Source organism: Phaethon aethereus (assembly GCF_964289735.1).
Source record: "Phaethon aethereus genome assembly, contig: HAP1_SCAFFOLD_149, whole genome shotgun sequence".
Taxonomy (NCBI): Eukaryota; Metazoa; Chordata; class Aves; order Phaethontiformes; family Phaethontidae; genus Phaethon; species Phaethon aethereus.
Window position 1 is genome coordinate 341,361 of NW_028114053.1, and position 18,085 is coordinate 359,445.

General features: G+C 44.7%; 1 protein-coding gene across 1 annotated transcript; it reads left to right on the forward strand.

Annotated features, from left to right (window-relative positions):
* Positions 1–1,603: 1,603 nt before the first annotated feature.
* On the forward strand, positions 1,604–17,849 carry LOC309416326 (E3 ubiquitin-protein ligase RBBP6-like; the record flags this gene model as incomplete). The annotated part of the gene is given in 18 exon segments (XM_082015889.1): positions 1,604–2,025; positions 4,008–4,107; positions 4,875–4,913; positions 5,270–5,306; positions 6,596–6,640; positions 7,883–7,971; positions 8,097–8,193; positions 9,028–9,167; positions 10,082–10,254; positions 11,005–11,108; positions 11,556–11,899; positions 13,004–13,100; positions 13,181–13,259; positions 13,353–13,410; positions 14,573–14,932; positions 15,119–15,217; positions 16,454–17,618; positions 17,622–17,849. Coding segments are annotated over 18 exon segments (3,420 nt in total). The 5' UTR covers positions 1,604–1,859.
* Positions 17,850–18,085: the final 236 nt, after the last annotated feature.

An 18,085-nucleotide genomic window follows, 5' to 3' on the forward strand; every position in this document is an offset into this window, starting at 1 on the left:
TAGCCTTTAAGGTATGAACCACCGTCCTGTTTTGGCAGTAGGAAGGCAGGATGCTTGGGTTGTTCTTGGATTAGGCCATTGGCTTGTTTGGCTTTGGCTTCTTGTTTAGTTCCAGTCTTTGTGTTGCCACTGTCATTCATACCTCAACTGATCTACTGTCGCTCGCTCTGTCCGTCCCAGTGTCCTCGGCTGATGCAACGGACGGATGCAATGCTGATGGACGGCAGCAGTGAGCACAGCTGTGGGAGGTGCGCCCAGGGAGAGGAAATCTTCCACGTAGTGACCGAGCTGCGGGAGGAGGTGACTAGGTTGAGGCTATCAGGGAGAGCGAGCAAGCGAGAGACTCTTAGAATTGCACCCTGCCTTCCCTGGGACAGGCCCACCAGGCAGACGGGACGCATCATATGGGGGATTCCCTATCCTCTGCCCAGCTGGCTGAACACAGTGACTCCAGTATGCCCTCCGGAAGTCCAAAGGGACAGTTCTGCTGTGGTTTCTAACACATCAATAACCCTTGCGTCTTTGCTGTCACACAGCTCTCCATCCTCCCTACCTCCACTGAGCTGGCAGACTGCAGCACCTCGCTAGCACCATCCCTCAAACATCGGCGTGCCACCCCCAGGCTCATCTCTAGCGAGCCTGGTTTTATCCCCTTCCCCCTTCGAATCTAGTTTAAGGCTCTTTCATTCAGCCCTGCTAAGTCCTGTGCAAAGACCCTTTTCCCCCTTTGAGACACGTGTACCCCACCTGTCACCAGCAGGCCTGGTGTCGTGTGGACCAGCTCATGATCAAAAACCTCCCAATTCTGCCGGTGTCACCGGGCTCAAGCTGCTGGCTCTTCCTGTTCCTTCCGTCAGCATTCCTGCAACTGGAAGAACCGAGGAGAACCTACTTGTGCTCCTGATCCCTTAGCCAGTCGTGCCAAGGCCCTGAAGTCTCTCTTGATTGCCCTTGGACTTCTTACTGCAACTTTGTCACTACCTACATGAAAAATCAATAATGGAGAATAATCTGAGGCCGTACCACGGTAGGAAGCTTATTCTTCACAGCTTTAACTGGGGCCCCAGGGAGGCAGCAGACTTCCCTAAGAAGTGGGTCCGGTCTGCATATGGGGCCTTCTGTGCCCTTCAGAAGGGAGTCTCCTCTGACAATGACCTGTCGTCTTCTTTTTGTGGAAGCGGTACCAGTGCAAGCAGATGGGTTTATGGCAATAACCATCAATGGCCATTGGCTCTTTGACCGAACTTCCCGTAAATGCAAGAAGAGACACTCGGACACCCTGAGATGTCCCCTCCCTTCGCTGGGCCCGGGCCCAGGCAGCCAAGTGCTGCACGGCAAAGCCCACTGCATCTTCCCCAGGCTGTCTTGTCCTGGCCGGCTGCTGCCAGGAGGGGACAGCGGGTAGTTACAGCCTGGGGGTGACAGGAGGGACAGCAGGTGGTGACAGGCCTGGGGGGTGACAGGAGGGTCACCACAGGCCTGGGGTGTGACAGGACACCAGGCAGTGGCAGGCCCAGGGGGGTGACAGGAGGGACAGCACAGGCCAGGTGAGGCGCGGGGGGGTGCAGTGTTCCGTTGGGCACGCGCAGTGATGCGATCAGGGCAGGCCCTGCGGCTGGCGTCCGTTAAACCGCCAACGGAACGCTGAGGCAGAGGTGCCCGAGTGCCCACAGCGAGTGGTTGGGCCTGGGAGCGCTGCGTGAGAGAGGGAGCAGAGGCCGAGCCGGGGCCGCGGGGGCCTCTCCCCGTCATCCGCCCGCCCGCCCGTCGCTGAGGGCCGCAGGCCGGACTTGTTGCGGGGGTGAGCTCAGCCCCCTCGGTCCGCTGTAGTAGACGCCGTCGGGGAGCAGGCCCCGACCATGTCGTGCGTCCACTACAAGTTCTCCTCCAAGCTGAGCTATGACACGGTCACCTTCACCGGCCTCCACATCTCCCTGTGCGACCTCAAGCGCCAGATCATGGGCCGGGAGAAGCTGAAGGCGGCCACCTGTGACCTGCAGATCACCAACGCCCAGACCAAAGAAGGTGCGTGGGGGCGGCGGGCGTGGGGGCTTAGGGACTGCCCGGCTGGCAGTGTCACAGACCACCCTGTGATGGCCATGGCCTGTGGGAGCCACGCTCTGCTCTTTGTGGCTCGTCCCCACGTAGCCTGAGTCAGCCTGAGGCCCATCTTGCCGGCCTGCGGGGGGACTGGGAGGGCAAGCGGCGCGGGGGCTTACACGGGGTGGGAAGCGATAATGTGATTTGGCCACGCTCGGTAGCTGTGGCTTGTGTTGGGGGCCTCAGGGCTGTTCTTTTGTAGTTGCTGTTCTGACAACTACCTTCAGATCTGTGCTTTGGGCGCGGAGCAGGCATAGAAGAATGTGTGGTTGATGTGTGATGTACAGGGCTTAGAAATTTTTGCTTTCCTGGAATTCTTCTAGGTAAAATGATAAGGAAATATGGGAGGATATCTTATATTAATAACCTCTCCAGATGTCTTGGAAATCAGGTGGAGAAAGCTGAAAGGGATGGGAAGAGAACAGGTGGCTACTTTGAAGAAATAAATTGTCTTTGGTGACTTCGTTTTCTGATCACCTTGCTTTACTCCACTGCACTGGAAAACTGGCTTGGTGGCTGTTGCAGCAACTGCTCGCTAGCAACACTTTGGATCAAGAGTGTAGCTGTGAGTTACCATCTGTGCAGACCCTCTAATGGCCCCTCTGCCATGGATGTTCTCCGTATCTAAATGACACCTTGGAATTTCTTGTTAATATCGCTTCTTTTCTACACCAAAGACATTGTCGTTCAGGTGCTATCGAGCATCATTTCACCATTTGTCTCTAAGCATTTTTTTTCCCTGGTACTACGTGTGAACCGTATCAGGGCACTACTGAAGTTTTCTGGCAGAACATTTATGGTGACTATACGTAAGAAACGTTCTTAGAGAAGTCATAAATTCTTTTAAACCTAAAAAGTGGTGCTTGATTCTCAGAGATGATAATGGTTTCGTGGTACTTAGTATGATATTTCAGTTTGGTAAGCTGCTGTCTTGACAGGTTTGAATGTGATTACAGGCCTTGGGGTGTGACTTTTCAGAAATAGAAAGATTTGTTGCCAAGTCTCTGCTCGGGGATATTGCTGCCCAGGAGGAAAAGGTTCCTGCTGGGAGATGCCAGTTTTGTCCGAGAGCTGCTAGACTAAGCTGGCATCTGTTAAATTCAAATCAAGCAAACAAAAATTTCCAGGCACTTCAGGAATAGTGCTCCAGCTTTAATCCTTTCCTATTAAAAGAAGAAAAAGAAAGTTAACTTTTTAGTCTGCGTTGTTTGACTTCACCTTTATTAAGGTGCCATCAACCAAAATGAATTCAATTAATTGAGGCGAAGGAAATAGAAATGTATTAAAGCCAACTGGTACCACATCCGTTAAGTCTTAAGTCTGCAGTCTTAAGCTGCAAGCCATACGCAGAGGTGGCCGGCTGTCTTCTGTGTTCTGTCGGCCTTGAGCACCAGCAGCGTGGCCGAATCGCTTTTAGTGAACAGCTATGAAAGCAACGGCGCAGAGATTTCATGCTTTAGCTAAGGGCCTGTTTTGTTGCAGGGCAAGCTTGTCTGACTTCAGATCTGCTTTACACAGGTGAGACTTGGCTGTGCTTTGTTTTTCTCCAAAGATCTCTTGGTTTTGTAGCCTAACAGAAGCAAAAGCCACTTAAGCTAGATCAGGACAGAACCTCATGCGCTAGCAGACTCTCCTTTAGTGACCTTTGGGAGCATTTTGCTGTTGGCATTCACGCTCTCTCAAAAAAAAATGGAAAAGATTGTGCTGCTTGCGTTTGGTTCTCAAACCTGAAGATTTCTTGGAATGTACTGCTAGTGTGCTGAGACGATAAAAATGCACCGTTACATCTGAAATCTGGCTTTTCTATCTGCAAAGGGCTTCCCTCTCTGCCGCGCTGTGTAATTACATATTCATATACATTCTTATGAATTGACTAATGTTTTTTTCTGCATTTATGTTGTTTTCAGAATACACAGAGGCTAATGCCCTGATTCCTAAGAACTCATCAGTAATTGTGAGAAGAATCCCTGTCGGAGCAGTTAAAGCTACCAGCAAAACATACGTTCTGTAGGTATCCATAAAGCACTGTGTTCTGTGCTAGTGGTTTGGGTGTGTTACCTTTTCTAATTGATGTTCATTTCCAGAGGCACTCAGATTGTATCTTTCTGGTTAAAGCTGCTGTTAGTTTTTGTTGTAATGGGGTAGATTTTATTGTTCCTGTCCCAAAGTAAACTTATGCTTTTCGGCCTGCTGGGACATGGGGTTCAAACTCCAACAACGGTAACTGTTAAGAATGATTCTATTTGGTTTGATCTTGGGGTTGTTTTTTCTGAGCGCCAAGTTTTCGATGCTGTTTCGTCTACGTGGAGAGATTCCTTGTTACACGTGTTTGCTTGTCTTGCTTTTAGAGTGAAGACAGGTACGCACTGGAGTGTAAACTTAGAATTTGTTCCCATCTCAGAAGAGTCTGATTCTCAGTGTTTCTGCGAATCCGTCTATTCTTTGCATTTGGGGCAGGGGGGGTGGCATATGGCAGGTATCCTTATGCCCCAAATCTGGTGGTTTTGCATACTAGCTAGAGGGGAAAGACCAAGGCTTGCCAGCTCTGCTGATGGGACACTTGGGATGATGCTGGAATTATTTGTTAACTACATCGATGGCTGCATGTCTCATTCATGATGATCTACATGCAGATACAGATCAATGAGTATGTGGAATCTCAGCGAGTTCCCAGATGTAATAAATATTTCTCCAAATACTGTAGCATTTTCAAGGTTATCTTAAAGCAAATTCTGGCAATTAAGTCCTTTTTTTTTTTTTTTATTTCCCTACAGGACTCCTAAATCGCAGAAAATCCTAGGTACTGCCTTCAGGTGACATTTCTACTACTATTTTTAGTCACCATGTTTAAGACACAAAACTGTAGTACAGACCACATATTTTTGATACTTACGTAGCAGAGACAAAATATCTGAGGCACTTTGGTGTTCTATTTCTGTAAGTCTTAGAGTAATTTTCTGACAAAGTAGAAATGGGCTTCTGGGGGTTTTTTTAGTTGCACTGAAGGTACCAAGAGAGAGCCGTTTATGTATATGAATACGTTTCCACATGCACTAGACTATCAGCACATCACGTTTTGATGTTCAAGTTCTGTAATCTGTCGTCACTGCTGTATGTTGGGCACAAGGGCTTTCTTTTAAGTTCTGATCACTTTTATTTCTTCTTACAGATGTCAAACTGAGCCAGTGAGTGGAATATCAAGAGGCGTATGTAAAACACCATCTCACACTTTTTTCTACACACTGCACTTAATTCCAATCAATGTAGCCTTGTGTTAATTTCCCCAACATTAACCTAATATATTTTCCACTAAAACATAGATGCTGTATGTACAATGTATTTGATTCAGCATCATAGAAATTTTATTCTACGTTTCTAAAAAACTAAGCAGTGATTCGGATGTCTTTCTGATGATGTTTTACTAGTGTCAGCTTAACTGCTGCTTGTGGCATCATAGAATTCAATATCCTGGAAAGGGAACCAGATGAGAGCTACCCTTTTGACTTGTGGAAAAACCGCATGTCATCTTAGTTCCCAGTAAATGCCGCAGTCCGTTGCTGACTGGTGGCCTGAGGACTTCATTCCTGCAAGCTGTTGCAGGAGGTAGCTGGGAGGGAGGAGTGTGGTTGCAAAGGAGAAAAAAAAGAATCCCAGGATTGTGCTCTGAATCCATGTTTTTGTCATCATTAAGACTTGGTTTTGGTCTGCTGGCAAGGAGAAGAATATTAAATTCTCACACTTCCCAATCTAATTTGCGTAGTGTGGCCTGCGGTCTAATACACGACAAGAAATCCATTTTCTCAGTTTTTATAGGCTACTCTGTCATGGCAGACACCTTAATTTCAATAATTTGAGCAGCTTATTTTTTTTCTTGATAAAGTGGTGGGTTACTTTTATGGCGGATGCTTTGGAGTGGTGTTTGCATTTGGGTTTTGTGGGGTGTGGTGAGCCTGGCATTTTTAAACTTATGGAGAGGAGAGGCAGAGTTCCTGTTTCAAAGCTGATGTGCCCATGCTTGATTTTGACAGGCAACTAGGCTGTGTTCATAAAGGCATAGCTGTGTGCATTTATAAATGATGAGACGCTAACTGATTGATTTACAAACTACACTGAAAATAAGTTTCCTGTAGTGATGCTTCCTTCTCCAAGAAACATAAATATTGTTTTAGAATCCCTTTTAGCGGACAGTTGACAGCTTCCTTACCCCTTGGACTTTTAAGCAGTTGTGAGCATTTGACAAGGCTGAGACATTCTGGAGCAATACGTAATCTCAAGCGGCTTTGGTTGTTTTAGTTTCTTCTCCTTAACCACATAGGCACTCCTAAGCTGTCGTGGGTTTGGACTTTGTTTTGAACACAGGCAAATGACACTAGGTTGGAAATCCCTCTTTCAGTGATGAAAGGATATAGTGCAGAATTTCCGACTACCGTAGAGGTTAAGTATTGCTAGGTTTTGATTGTAAAACTTAAAGATGTTTTTAATTTTTTGTGAACAGAGTGATGACTCTTCTGCACCTCTTTCTCTGGCCCAGCTGATTAAGGTATATATATTTATTTTCCTGTCAAATACATTAAAAAAAAAGTGTTTGCTTCAAATTTTTAAATTGAACACTGTGATCTATAGCAGGATAACTGTTGTAATGGGAAGAAAACTTTAATGTAGTTTTTAATAATTTATTTATTTTAACTTTAAAGCCTGTGTAGCTGTTGATAGTATCCTGTGAAGAGCAGTTCCCACTTTGGGAAGATCGAAGGGGAGCGCCTTATCAGCCTGCACATAGTGTTGCAGTATGACTCAGCTTCAAGACACAAAGCAGCAGCCCTGCAGAAGCTGTTGACTTGTTCACACATTTCATTAGGTTTACATTGGAAACGAACACAATGTTCACAGAAGAATTGAACTGGTTGTTGGTTATGGACATCTTGGGGGGGGTTGCAACAGCCAAAGTAGAAGTGTTTCTGTCGCATGGGCAATGGCATGGCTATTTTTGAATTTCTAGTCATTATAGTTATAGATCCGTTCTTGGAATGCTGCACAATTTCATAAATTGCAGTATATCTAGAGTGGACAACACGGTCTAATTTGTTGGGGCACAGACAGTGTAGATTGTGAAAATGTTCCTAGTTACATCAGTTAATATGAAGAATTTAGCAGGGGGGAACGTGCAGTTTGGACTGCCTACAGCACGAGTGGTCCAATTTCTACTGAAAAGAGTCTTTTGTCTTGCTGAGGGGCTCTAAAAAGCTTGAATCTCTGTAATGCTTCTGTGTGTGAAGCTGAATTTCAGCAAGCAAAACTAACTTCCCTGACCTTTAAGTTGTGTATCCTTCTGATGCTGCAAATGTAAATACTGGTACTTGCCTTCATCTTTCTCAATTCAATGTACAGTGGCTGTCTTCTCCTTCAAATAGACTGGAGCTTAAAGATCCCTTTAATAATACCGGCAGGTCTAACTTTTTCTGTGCATAGCTTCAGTCCACTTGGAAGAAAACTGGAGTAGGTGCACAAGTCTTTATAAGGTCCAACCTGAGCCTAAGGTTTTGAGTGCCCAAGAATGCTCTTTTCAAGTAGGTTAACAGGCACATAAGCATCATTTCATGGTGTAAGGACTCCCCAGAACACTTTCAGCACAACTATTTTTTATATAAGCAGCTGTTTTCAGGCAACCTCAGCTAGTGTTGTGCTGCTCTGTACAGGCTTAGGTGAGTGGTGTTGTCTTTGGCTGTGTGCGCTTCAATGTGTTTCTAATGTGCCTCTCAAACGATTACTTGTTAAACAACAGACTGCCAATCTGGCTGAAGCCAATGCTGCTGAAGAAGATAAAATAAAAGCCATGATGATCCAGTCTTGCCGTGAATATGATCCAGCCAAGTAAGTGTGGATAATGTCAAATCCGATCTTTGGCGATGATGGAAAAACTGTAAACTTGTTGGTTTTAATAAACATGGATTTAACACATGCATCCTTTTTCTTTTTTTTCCCCAAAACACCTTTAGTTACACGAAGAAAGCCTTGGGTCCACCTCTGACATCATATACTTGCTTTGGTTGTGGAAAACCTGGCCACTGTGTAAAGAACTGCCCAACAAAGGGGGTAAGATTGTGGGGGACTTCTGGTGTGACTTACTTTTAAATTGTTTTCCCTTGGCAGTTCCGTAACAAATACATGAATACTCATGTTAAGAATTGTTTCTTTTGGGGTGAAATTCAGAGGTCATGTGGCAATGTTGCAAAGCCCTTTACAATTCACGGGAAACCTGGAGTTATAAATGTAACATTTTCTTCCTTCTAGGCCATGGACATTACATATGTCCATAGATCTTTCTCCGCACACTGTCATGCATATTTTATACATTTCAATTTTATTGGAAATTTTTCTGGTTTCAATGCTTTTTAATGACAGTTCACAGTTTTCAGTAGTTTGTAAAAACCCAAGATGTTTCTATCGACATCCGTTCAATGTTTGCGTGTTTTAGTTACACAAGCACCTGGCTGAGTAGCCATGCCATTTGACATCAGTTGCTGAATGTATATGCGTGAGATATGAATTCAACCTTCACTAGAGGAGGTGAATCTCAGTTTCTCAGTGTCGGATTCAGAGCACCAAGTTAAGCTCTCACTCTGAACTGCGCTTTGAAGGAGGAGCGGGGTTGTGTCTCTTCTCCGAGTGGATGGTGAGCCAAGGGACATTTCACCCTTAAGGAACCTGACGTTAAGCCAAAGGATGTTGACCGAGTTCAAAACACTGCTCAAGCCTTTGGGACACCCTGGCTATATTCCTTTAGGAAGAAAGGTATTTTAGTCGAGCAAGCCTTACACTGGGTAAAAGCAGAGGACTAAAGGCTTTTGCTGCTGAAAATCAACATTGAAATGTCCTTTTAAGGGTGGGTCTTAAGATGAGAGATATCTGCACTTCTTTTCTTAACAGGACAGAATTTTTGAGTCTGTTCCCAGAATTAAAAGGAGCACAGGAATTCCGAGGAGTTTCCTGATGGAGGTGAAAGATCCCAGTATAAAGGGCGCTATGCTGACAAGCACTGGGAAATACGCCATACCAATTATTAGTGCGTAAGTATGGGATTAATGGGACTGAGCAGAAAGGGAACGAGAGAAACCATGCGTGTGTGTCCGAGTGGCAATGCAAGCAAGTTGGCCAGCGTCTGTAATTACGAGGGAGGAAGCACCGTCATTGTATCGTTGCCTTAAAATCTGTGATACTTTCTAATATGGAAATAGACTGGTCCTGCTGTTCACACCCCTGGAAGTTGGTTCAACTTGTGGTACACCTAGAATCTGTAGGTCTGCAGAAGATTTCACTAGTGCTTACTGTTGGAGTCATTCTCCTCGAAAGCTCGTTTTGCTTCTCTTTGACGTTTCAAAGGCTTCTTGCCCAATTTAACAAATAGCTGTGTGAGTGAGATTTCCTCCCCCTTTGGCTTTGATCAAATCTCATGTGTGAACCAGACGGATGTTTTCCTGTTTTGCTTTACCCTAAGAAAATCCTACTGTGTGGTGACAAGAGTGTCTGAGAAGAAATGCACTTGATAGCACTTCTGTTTGTGGCTGTCATGGATCTCCTTTTGTAGAAGCTGAGACATAGTTTTCTTTTATTCATAAAGTGTATTTAATCGGAGTCTCACTTGATCCTGAGCCTGCAATTTACATTGACCCTCTGGCAGAGGAGAGGTGGGATTCATTTCAGCTGATTTCTGGATGTCGAAAAATGATTTTTCTAGTCTGAGCCAATCTCTTAGTTGATCCCATGAATGGGAGAGTTCTGCAGAAGGAAAATTGTTCCCCCTCCCTCTTCTGGTGTGGTGGCCAAAGAGAAGTTGAAACTAAATGCCTACGCTTTAGAAGGCTAATGTGGAGTGAGAAGAATGCCATCTATTTTACCTTCCTTGCAGGAAATCCAAAGCTTGGAAAAGTTCTCCTTTGCCCATCTTTCACTTGTTGTTTTTCCTTCCCCGCCCCGCCTCCAGGGCAGCGTATGCTAGAGGAAAGAAGGAAAAGCCTCCCTTTTCACCAGAGGAGCCGTCCTCCTCCTCCTCCTCAGATGCTCCTATTCCGGAGGAGTTGTTATGTCTCATTTGCAAAGAGGTCATGAGTGACGCAGCTGTTACTCCCTGCTGTGGAAACAGTTACTGTGACGAATGTAAGTCTTACTCCCACGGTTGTTAACTCAAAACATGGCATCTGACCTTCCGAAGGCAGAACTGGGAGAGAACGAAATTACTTGGTTACCCGTTCTATTTGATACCTGAGTATACCCAGAACGGGAGAGGACCCTTCTTATGCAAAGGGCAGAAAAAAAAGGCAGAAAGCTTTTTTCCCTGGTTACGTGTCTAGTTAAACCCTCTGTACATGTGGAAGGATGACTCTGAGAAGAATGTGTAACCGTGCAGGTGATTACAGTATGAGATACTGAATGCATTTAGTTTGTCCCCAGCCCTTTCTCTCATGCAAAATTCTATAGCCTGCTCTGGTGACTTATTGTGGTCTGCAACAAACGGAGAGTTGGGCGTTTAATCCACATTCTTCTCCACGGGAGAGTTGGTGAAATCCTTCAGAACTTGAATCTATGAACGGTTTTTTGAGATGTGTTTTATTCATCAACCTTGAGGTTGGTGACTTCTCACTGTCCTGCACAGTGGAAAGACCAGTCCAAACATCAAGACACAGCCTACTCTACAGCTTCCAAGTAACAACAGTGAAATATCAACACTGCTTAGTTATTTGCTGCATGCTGGACATTTTTTACACTATTGGACATTTACCGCTTCAGGCTCTCAGTTCAAGACTGTATTCACCCATTAATCATATACGTGTTTTTATAATTGATTAGAACCCCAACATTTTCCTTAGTTTTGCTGAAAACTCTTTTGACGGTTCTCATTATTCACAGGTATTAGAACAGCGTTACTGGAATCTGAGGAACATACATGCCCAACGTGTCATCAAACAGACGTTTCTCCCGATGCTTTAACTGCCAACAAGTTGTTACGCCAGGTGACATGCTGACATTTATGTAAACTGTTTCTTAGACGGGTCTATTTGCGAAAAGCTGAAAGGGAAGAAAATACTCGTTTACATCTCCTTAAGCAAGGCTAAATGGAATAAGGCTAAATTTACTTTTCAGAGCCGTTATCTGGTGTTAGAGAAGCTTACAACTCTTTAGAGAAAATCTGGCAAATTCAGGTCACACTTTTGCTTAACGTGATTGCCTCACTTTCAAATTTGGTGTTAACACTGAGGTACTGTAAATAGAGATACTCTGCGTTACCCATCGTTAGGGTCAGTGTTTCACCTGATGTCTTCCTATACCTGTATGTTGATTGATTTTAGGATTGATAATGTTTACAGGAACACACAAGTAATTTTGCTCTGGGGAGGCTTTTGTTCGTACATCTACTGAAGTTTCATAGTGCCTTTCTGTATGTGTTTTTCTGCCTCTAGGCTGTGAACAACTTCAATAATGGAACTGGCTACAGAGAGCAGATTCAGCAGCAACATCAGCAGCAGCCGCCACCACCACCACCTCCACCACCACTAACGAGACAAACAAGAGCGCACAACATGCAGCCTCAGCTCCGGCCAGCAGTTTCCAGACAGCAGGACCCACTAATGACTCCATTAGCATCCCTGGCTCCTCATTCTGCTGCTGCTTTGTCATCGTTGGCCTCTGGTCAGTCCTCTGTGGCCGTTGGGCTGCCAGTAAATCCGTCTTCTGTCGTCACCTCTGGTCTCCCTCCAGCAGTGTCCCTGTCTCTCTGTGCTGAACAGCCGGACGGACCTCTTTGGTAAGTAAATCTGTAGATCAACAGGGATATAAAGGACACTAAAATGCTCAAGTTAGATTCTTCTTCTTGTTGAGCTTCTCCACTAGCTATTTATCTATCGGTAGTGACAGTTCCCGATACTAGTGGAAGTTCTGGGTTTTGTATTTACTTTGAATGAGGACACTTTGATAACTCGGATCATGCAAGGATTTTCTCAGAAGTATTTCTTGCTTAGTTCCCTTATCAGTCATTGTCTATGAGTTTTACCCTGAAAGAGGCACATTTTGCCCAGGGGCCCTTTGGTTTTATGTGGCTAGCAATTCCTAAAGGAGCCCTCTAGTTATGTCAAAGCTTCTTGAGTGCATTAATTTCTCTCTAGTACGGAGGAAGCAACAGTTTCATGAAACCTGTAAAAGCACAATTAGAGCTAAAACTGAGCAGGTGTTTTCCTATTACTTTTTTCTACGGTATTTCTACCATCAATCTTACGATAAGTCAGAGTCATCCTCAGTAACACAAAGGGCAGTCGGTGACGCGTGCTGACTTGGCTAATAAACACTGAAACGCTGTAACTTTGAAGTATTTACAAACATGAAAGTCTGAGTTTGCAGTCCGGTGAAGTCACATGAAAAGACGTGAAAGATCTGTACGATTGTTTAGGGCTTGTGGCCTTTCAGCTTTATGCCTGGGCTGCAAATAGCCTCTCTGTCCAGAAGACTGTCAGGCTCAGCTGTAGCATTGAATGCAAAGAACCGCAATTCAGAAGAACCTCTAAGGCAGCCTCTGCACTCGCACATAAACATTTCCTCATAGAATTTCAGTTCTCGCGTCTTCCAAAACTGAGATTCAGTGTGTGACTTGTATGTGCTCTAACCCTTTCACGTGCAGCTAGCTTAAGAAGATATTTTTCCAGTGAGCTTTCTCTTGGCATGCCAGTAGTCCAAATCGACTTCTTTCCAGTCTTCATTAAGAATGGGCCAACTTCACATCTGTAAATCTGATGAAGATTTTTTAAATTTTTTTTTCCTGTTTGCAGTAGTCAGCCTTTTCTCACCTTGGACTTGCTATTTCCAGTAGCACTTGAAAATGCTGTTTGAATAATAACTTTTTTTTTTTTTTTTGTAGTGATGCTGATACTGTGTTACCTCCTGCTGCTCTGGTGACTGCTACTGAGCTTCTGAAATTTCCCTCTCTGTCAACCAGCAGCTTGTTGGAAGAGGAGGTCAGTTTTCTTTCAAATGATGCAGTGACTGTTGCCTTTTAGTGGAGCTTAATTTCTATCTGTTTGCATGTATTGACAAGGGCGATCATGTTCCTGCACTAAGGCAACCAGCGATCCCAAGTCTTCTGGGCCCCCAAGGGCAATCAGTACCCTCAACCGGTAAGTCACTATAACTTCAAAATTTCTTTTAAAAAGCTGTCTTGAGATAAACTAAATGGGATTTTTTTCTTTTTCCTCTCCCTACGCCAAAAGCTCATGCAATCACAGGCAGCACAGTTGGCTCAGCTGGTGGCAGACCAGGCTGGCAACGGTAAGTATTCTACAGAAATCCGGTATATTACGACCCGTAACCTGTTCAACGAGGCCGTAACACTTAACTTAGACAACAGCTGATTTATAATGGAGTAAGTATGCCCAGATAGTTGTGGAGAATACAAGCGGTGATTAATTTTTAAAGGGCTTAATTTGATTTGGCTTTGACAAAGGGGATCTGTGCTTGCAGTAGGAGTGATTGAAAAGAGGACTCTGAAAAAGGAGCAGTTTTTGAGGGAACCAGCAGTACATCTAAAAATGAAATATAACTAAAGGATTGGGTGGAAAGCCACCCTTTTGATTACTGGCTGAACAGACCTGAAGACATTGATTCCCCAATACAAATCAGCCTCCAACATTCTTTATTTCACAACTTAGCGGATACTGGTGGAGCAAATTCTTGGAAAAGTCAAGGCTGTTATTTGATGACAATTTTGAATTTCTTCAATGTTCTCATCTCAACGAGCCAAGGTGCTTTCTCTCAGTGGGAGAGAGAGGCGTTTGTTTGATCTATTATTGCCGTGTCAAGTTAGTCCTTCCTTTTGGTACGCCTTTGTTAGAGATCGGTTGTAAGCGTGCATTGTGTTTATAATGTCTTAAAGATAAAGCACAACAAAAGCCAGGATGATTCCACAGATTTCCTAAAACTCTCAAATTCAGTAAGCAAGAAAATAACAATTCAGGGACAAGAACAGGCCAAAGACATCATCATGAGGCAAGACCACAGGAGATGCCTGTGGAAGAAGCTAAAAGAAGTTTGAGAGAAGATTAGTTAATATTTGTGCAGTACTTTGAGGATCAGCAGTGTGATCTTCAGTAGTAAGTATAAGCAGTAAGTACATCAAGGAGTGGCAGAGGAGCGGTGGGTGCTTGGCACATGGGACATGGGAGTGTCTTTTAAGCAGAGGCAGCCTCCATCCACGGTAACAAAGCGGAGTATAAGGGGAGAAGACTGCGGGAGCTGTTGTGGGCGAGGGTCTGGAAGGCAAGCATGAGTATCAAGAAGGGAGCGTAGTCTCAAGTGAAGGGAAAGCAGGGAGAAAAATGCTGAAGTTGAGGGTAGGAAGTGCTCGCCACCAGGCTGTCGCTTCATTGGCTTTCCTCTTTACAATCAGGGCAGAGTGTGACAAAGAGTGACACATGTTTTTGGGTTTCTTCAGAAGTTCAAATCGAGGACGCCTGTGCAGTGGACGTTCCCAAAGGACTCACGCCCCAACAGAAGCAGCATCAACACCCGTCGTCGTGCCTGTGCCTCCAGCTCCCTCGTACCCTCCACCACCCCATGCACTTCCTCCGGGGCTACCACCAGCGCAGTCTCCTCTTCACTTTCCACCTGGTCAGCCTCCATCTGCTGGGTACGCTGTTCCCCCTCCAGGATATCCTCCAGCTCCTGCCAACATGTCATCAGCTTGGGTAGCAACAGCAGTGCCAAGGGCTCATGCAAACACCATCCCCGTGACACAAGCACCTCCTTTATCCAGGGAGGGGTTTTACAGAGAACAGCAGAGACTGCAAGAGGAGTAAGTATTTGGGTCAGTGAAGTTGCCTGGGTTTTCATTGTTGTATTTCAATAGCATATCAGACTGCAGTTACACCACAGTGCACCTGACATCATCATCTCCTAGTGGCCATGTTTTGTTTCTTGATGTCTTTTGGTAAGGAAGGTCAAACTACAATTGTAATAAAGGTCAAACTTGTTTTCACAGAGAAAAGAAAAAGTCCAAACTTGATGAGTTTACAAAGGATGAGTTTGCTAAGGAAGTGATGGAATATAACAAGGTTCGAAAGGAGCGTTCGGTTTCCAGGTACGTGCTTTACATGTCCATTATGGAGAAGCAGATTGTCTGGAAGAATCAGGAGGCATTCCACTCCACCGCTCTGTTGCTAGACGGATGGGATGATCCCAGGGATTAGCAGCGACAGGAGTTTCATGTGTGCATTCCTAGCTTAAATAGGGCAGAGATTACAGTTGACTGGCAGTTATAATTTGGCAACAGCTGTTCAGGAACAGGTTTCTCTTTTAGTAAAGCTTCTCTGTAATGGCATCCTTCACCGCCTGACAGCCTTGAGGAGGCCAGAAATTGAAGAGGTGTAGTTGCTGGATTTTCTGCATCTCCCTATTCTGCTTGTAACCGTTTCCTCAAAGCACTTTGGAGGAGATCTGTGAGAGACATTGTCTTCATCTCCCCTTCTGTTTACCACATGTGGGTACACAGAGAGATTTCAAGCTGGACTGCAAACTGGTGGCTTATGCTAGTATGTTTTTGAGCTTGTAAAATTTGTCTCAGGACTCAGACTTGTTTGTAAGGAAATCTTGAATTGGTGAAGGACTTTTGGAGGAGGGAAAATGCTCATGAACATCTGTGAAATGATGCGAAAGGGTTCTTTAAAAAATAGTAAAAGAACTCCTTGTGAAGAAAAACCTCAGGGTAGCTGATGTTTTCTATCCCCAAAAGTCACTTGGGCAGGAGTGCTGAAAAGCTCTCTCTTGCTCATGCTGCCTGTATCTGTCCTAGAGTAATGGCATTGAGTCATCCTAGTCGAGGCTGAGTTCAGAAGCTTTTTGAGATGATTTCTCTTGAAATGCAGTCACTATCCCTGGTTAGAGCTAGAGGTATGTGTAAGATTTTGCTAGCACATCTGGCTAGAAGTGTTGATTAAAGACGACTGGACGTAAGGTTGCAGTACAAGAATTTTGCATCCCGTACAAATTGCCAAAGAAGTAGTGAAGTTAAATAGTCCAAGCAGCATTTTAACATTGATCTTTACTGTATTAATTCTACATCGTGCTCTCTCGATGTTTGATACTGCACGGTAGCCATGAAGATTTGCTCTTTTTGCATCTGACTGCAACAAAAGGGATTTGCACTGCGTGTAGTGGTTGAGGAGTGAAAAATGTGCACGTTCATGTCCCAGTAGAGGCCAGTATACAGCACCTTAAATCAATCAATAGCCAAAGGAAATCTGGGAGGAAAAAAGCTGAGGAGAATAACTCTTTTGAATTAATTTGATCAATTTTTTTGTGTTGTGTTTTATTTAAGGTCCAACTCTCCCTGTAGTACTTCATCTTCCTCTACAAGTTCGCATACCTACTCCAAGTCAAGAACAGGTTCTTCCTACTCTTGCTCCTACTCTCGATCATTTAGTCGTTCCCATTCTCGCTCCTACTCACAATCACCACCATATCCAAGCAGAGGCAAAGGGAAGAGTCACAAGAACTATCATTCCTCGTCATGGCCACATCGTTATCATCGGTCGAGGTCAAGGTCACCCCCACACAGAAGACACAATTCACAGTCAAGGTCTCCAGTAGTCCAAGGCCAATCTCCCAGGAAATGGACTATACCTCAAGGGGAAGGAGAAAGGGAGTATTTGAACCGATACAGACAAGTTCCACCGTATGATATGGAAACTTCTGATGGCAGATCTATTGACTTTGGAGATCCATTTGGAGAGCAAGGATACGGAGAATGGGAAAGGAACTACAGAGAGTGGTATGAAAAGTTTTACAAGGGCAATGGTGTTGGTGCTCAACTTCATCTTCCAGTAAAGAGAGGGAACTTTTCTCCAGGCTGCTTTGGTCCACCTGGGACCAGACGAGAGTATTCGCTATATGCTCGGGGACATAGGGAGGATTATCCTGTGGGGCATAGGCAGCGCAGCTGTAATAGAGCTGGAAATTACCCTGAACAACCTTCCGGAAAAGAGAGCCGTGGCAACAAAGATCCAACAAAATCAAAAGAGAGGGAGGTGCAAAATCCACGTGGAGATGAGAAAGGAAATAAACCTAAAAAACACCAGGAGAGAAGGAAAGGGGATGCGAATGAAGGCTTTCCCAATGCTGAGTTGCTAGAAGGTGCGAAAAAACCAAGAGAGCCAGTTACAGGAGAAGTCGTTCAAAGGGACTCATTGTTCATGCTCCCAAGCAGAGATGATGCCACCCCTGAGATGAGGGATGAGCATTTGGGAGCAGATTCTATGGCTTTCAAGCCAGGGTCTAAAAAGAAGAAAGAGAAGGATGAGCGAAAAGCAAAACCTGGCAAGACAAAGCGGGAAGTAGAAGTGGCTGTTCCTCCTCAGAAAGACAAGAGAAGAAAACCAGCTAAAGCTTCCCAACTGAAGGTGGACAGCGAGCGTGAAAAATCTCCTCAAATGGAACCTCCTGTGAAACAAGTGAAGGAGGACATGCCAAAGACAGACAATGTTTAAACATCTTCCTCTCAAAAGGATGAGAAGACTCTTGGTACCCCACAGAAAATTCATCCAAAACTGATAGAAGGTCACCCAGAAACTAGACCAGTTGTGGAGGAAAAGGCAAAGAAAGACCATCCAAAAGAAACCAAGTCAGAGCAGCCCTCCAACCAAGAGGACAGGGAGAGGTCATTCAGCAATTACAATCACAGGCTAAACAGCCTCAACTTGGGAAAATTATTTTAAATTCTTGCCAACCAAAATCAGAGTAGGATAATGAGAAATAAGACGAAATCTTAAAACATATCCCCCCCATCCCTCCCTGCTTCCTGGGCTGTCACGAATGGATAATTTAGGCTGCTTGAAGAATCACCACCAAAGATATCAGAAAGCGCATGATTTTAATCTAAATTTGTAAAAAGCATGACTTAACTGAAGTCGATGTCAAGGTCCACTCTATTCCTTATTCAACGTGGAAAAGC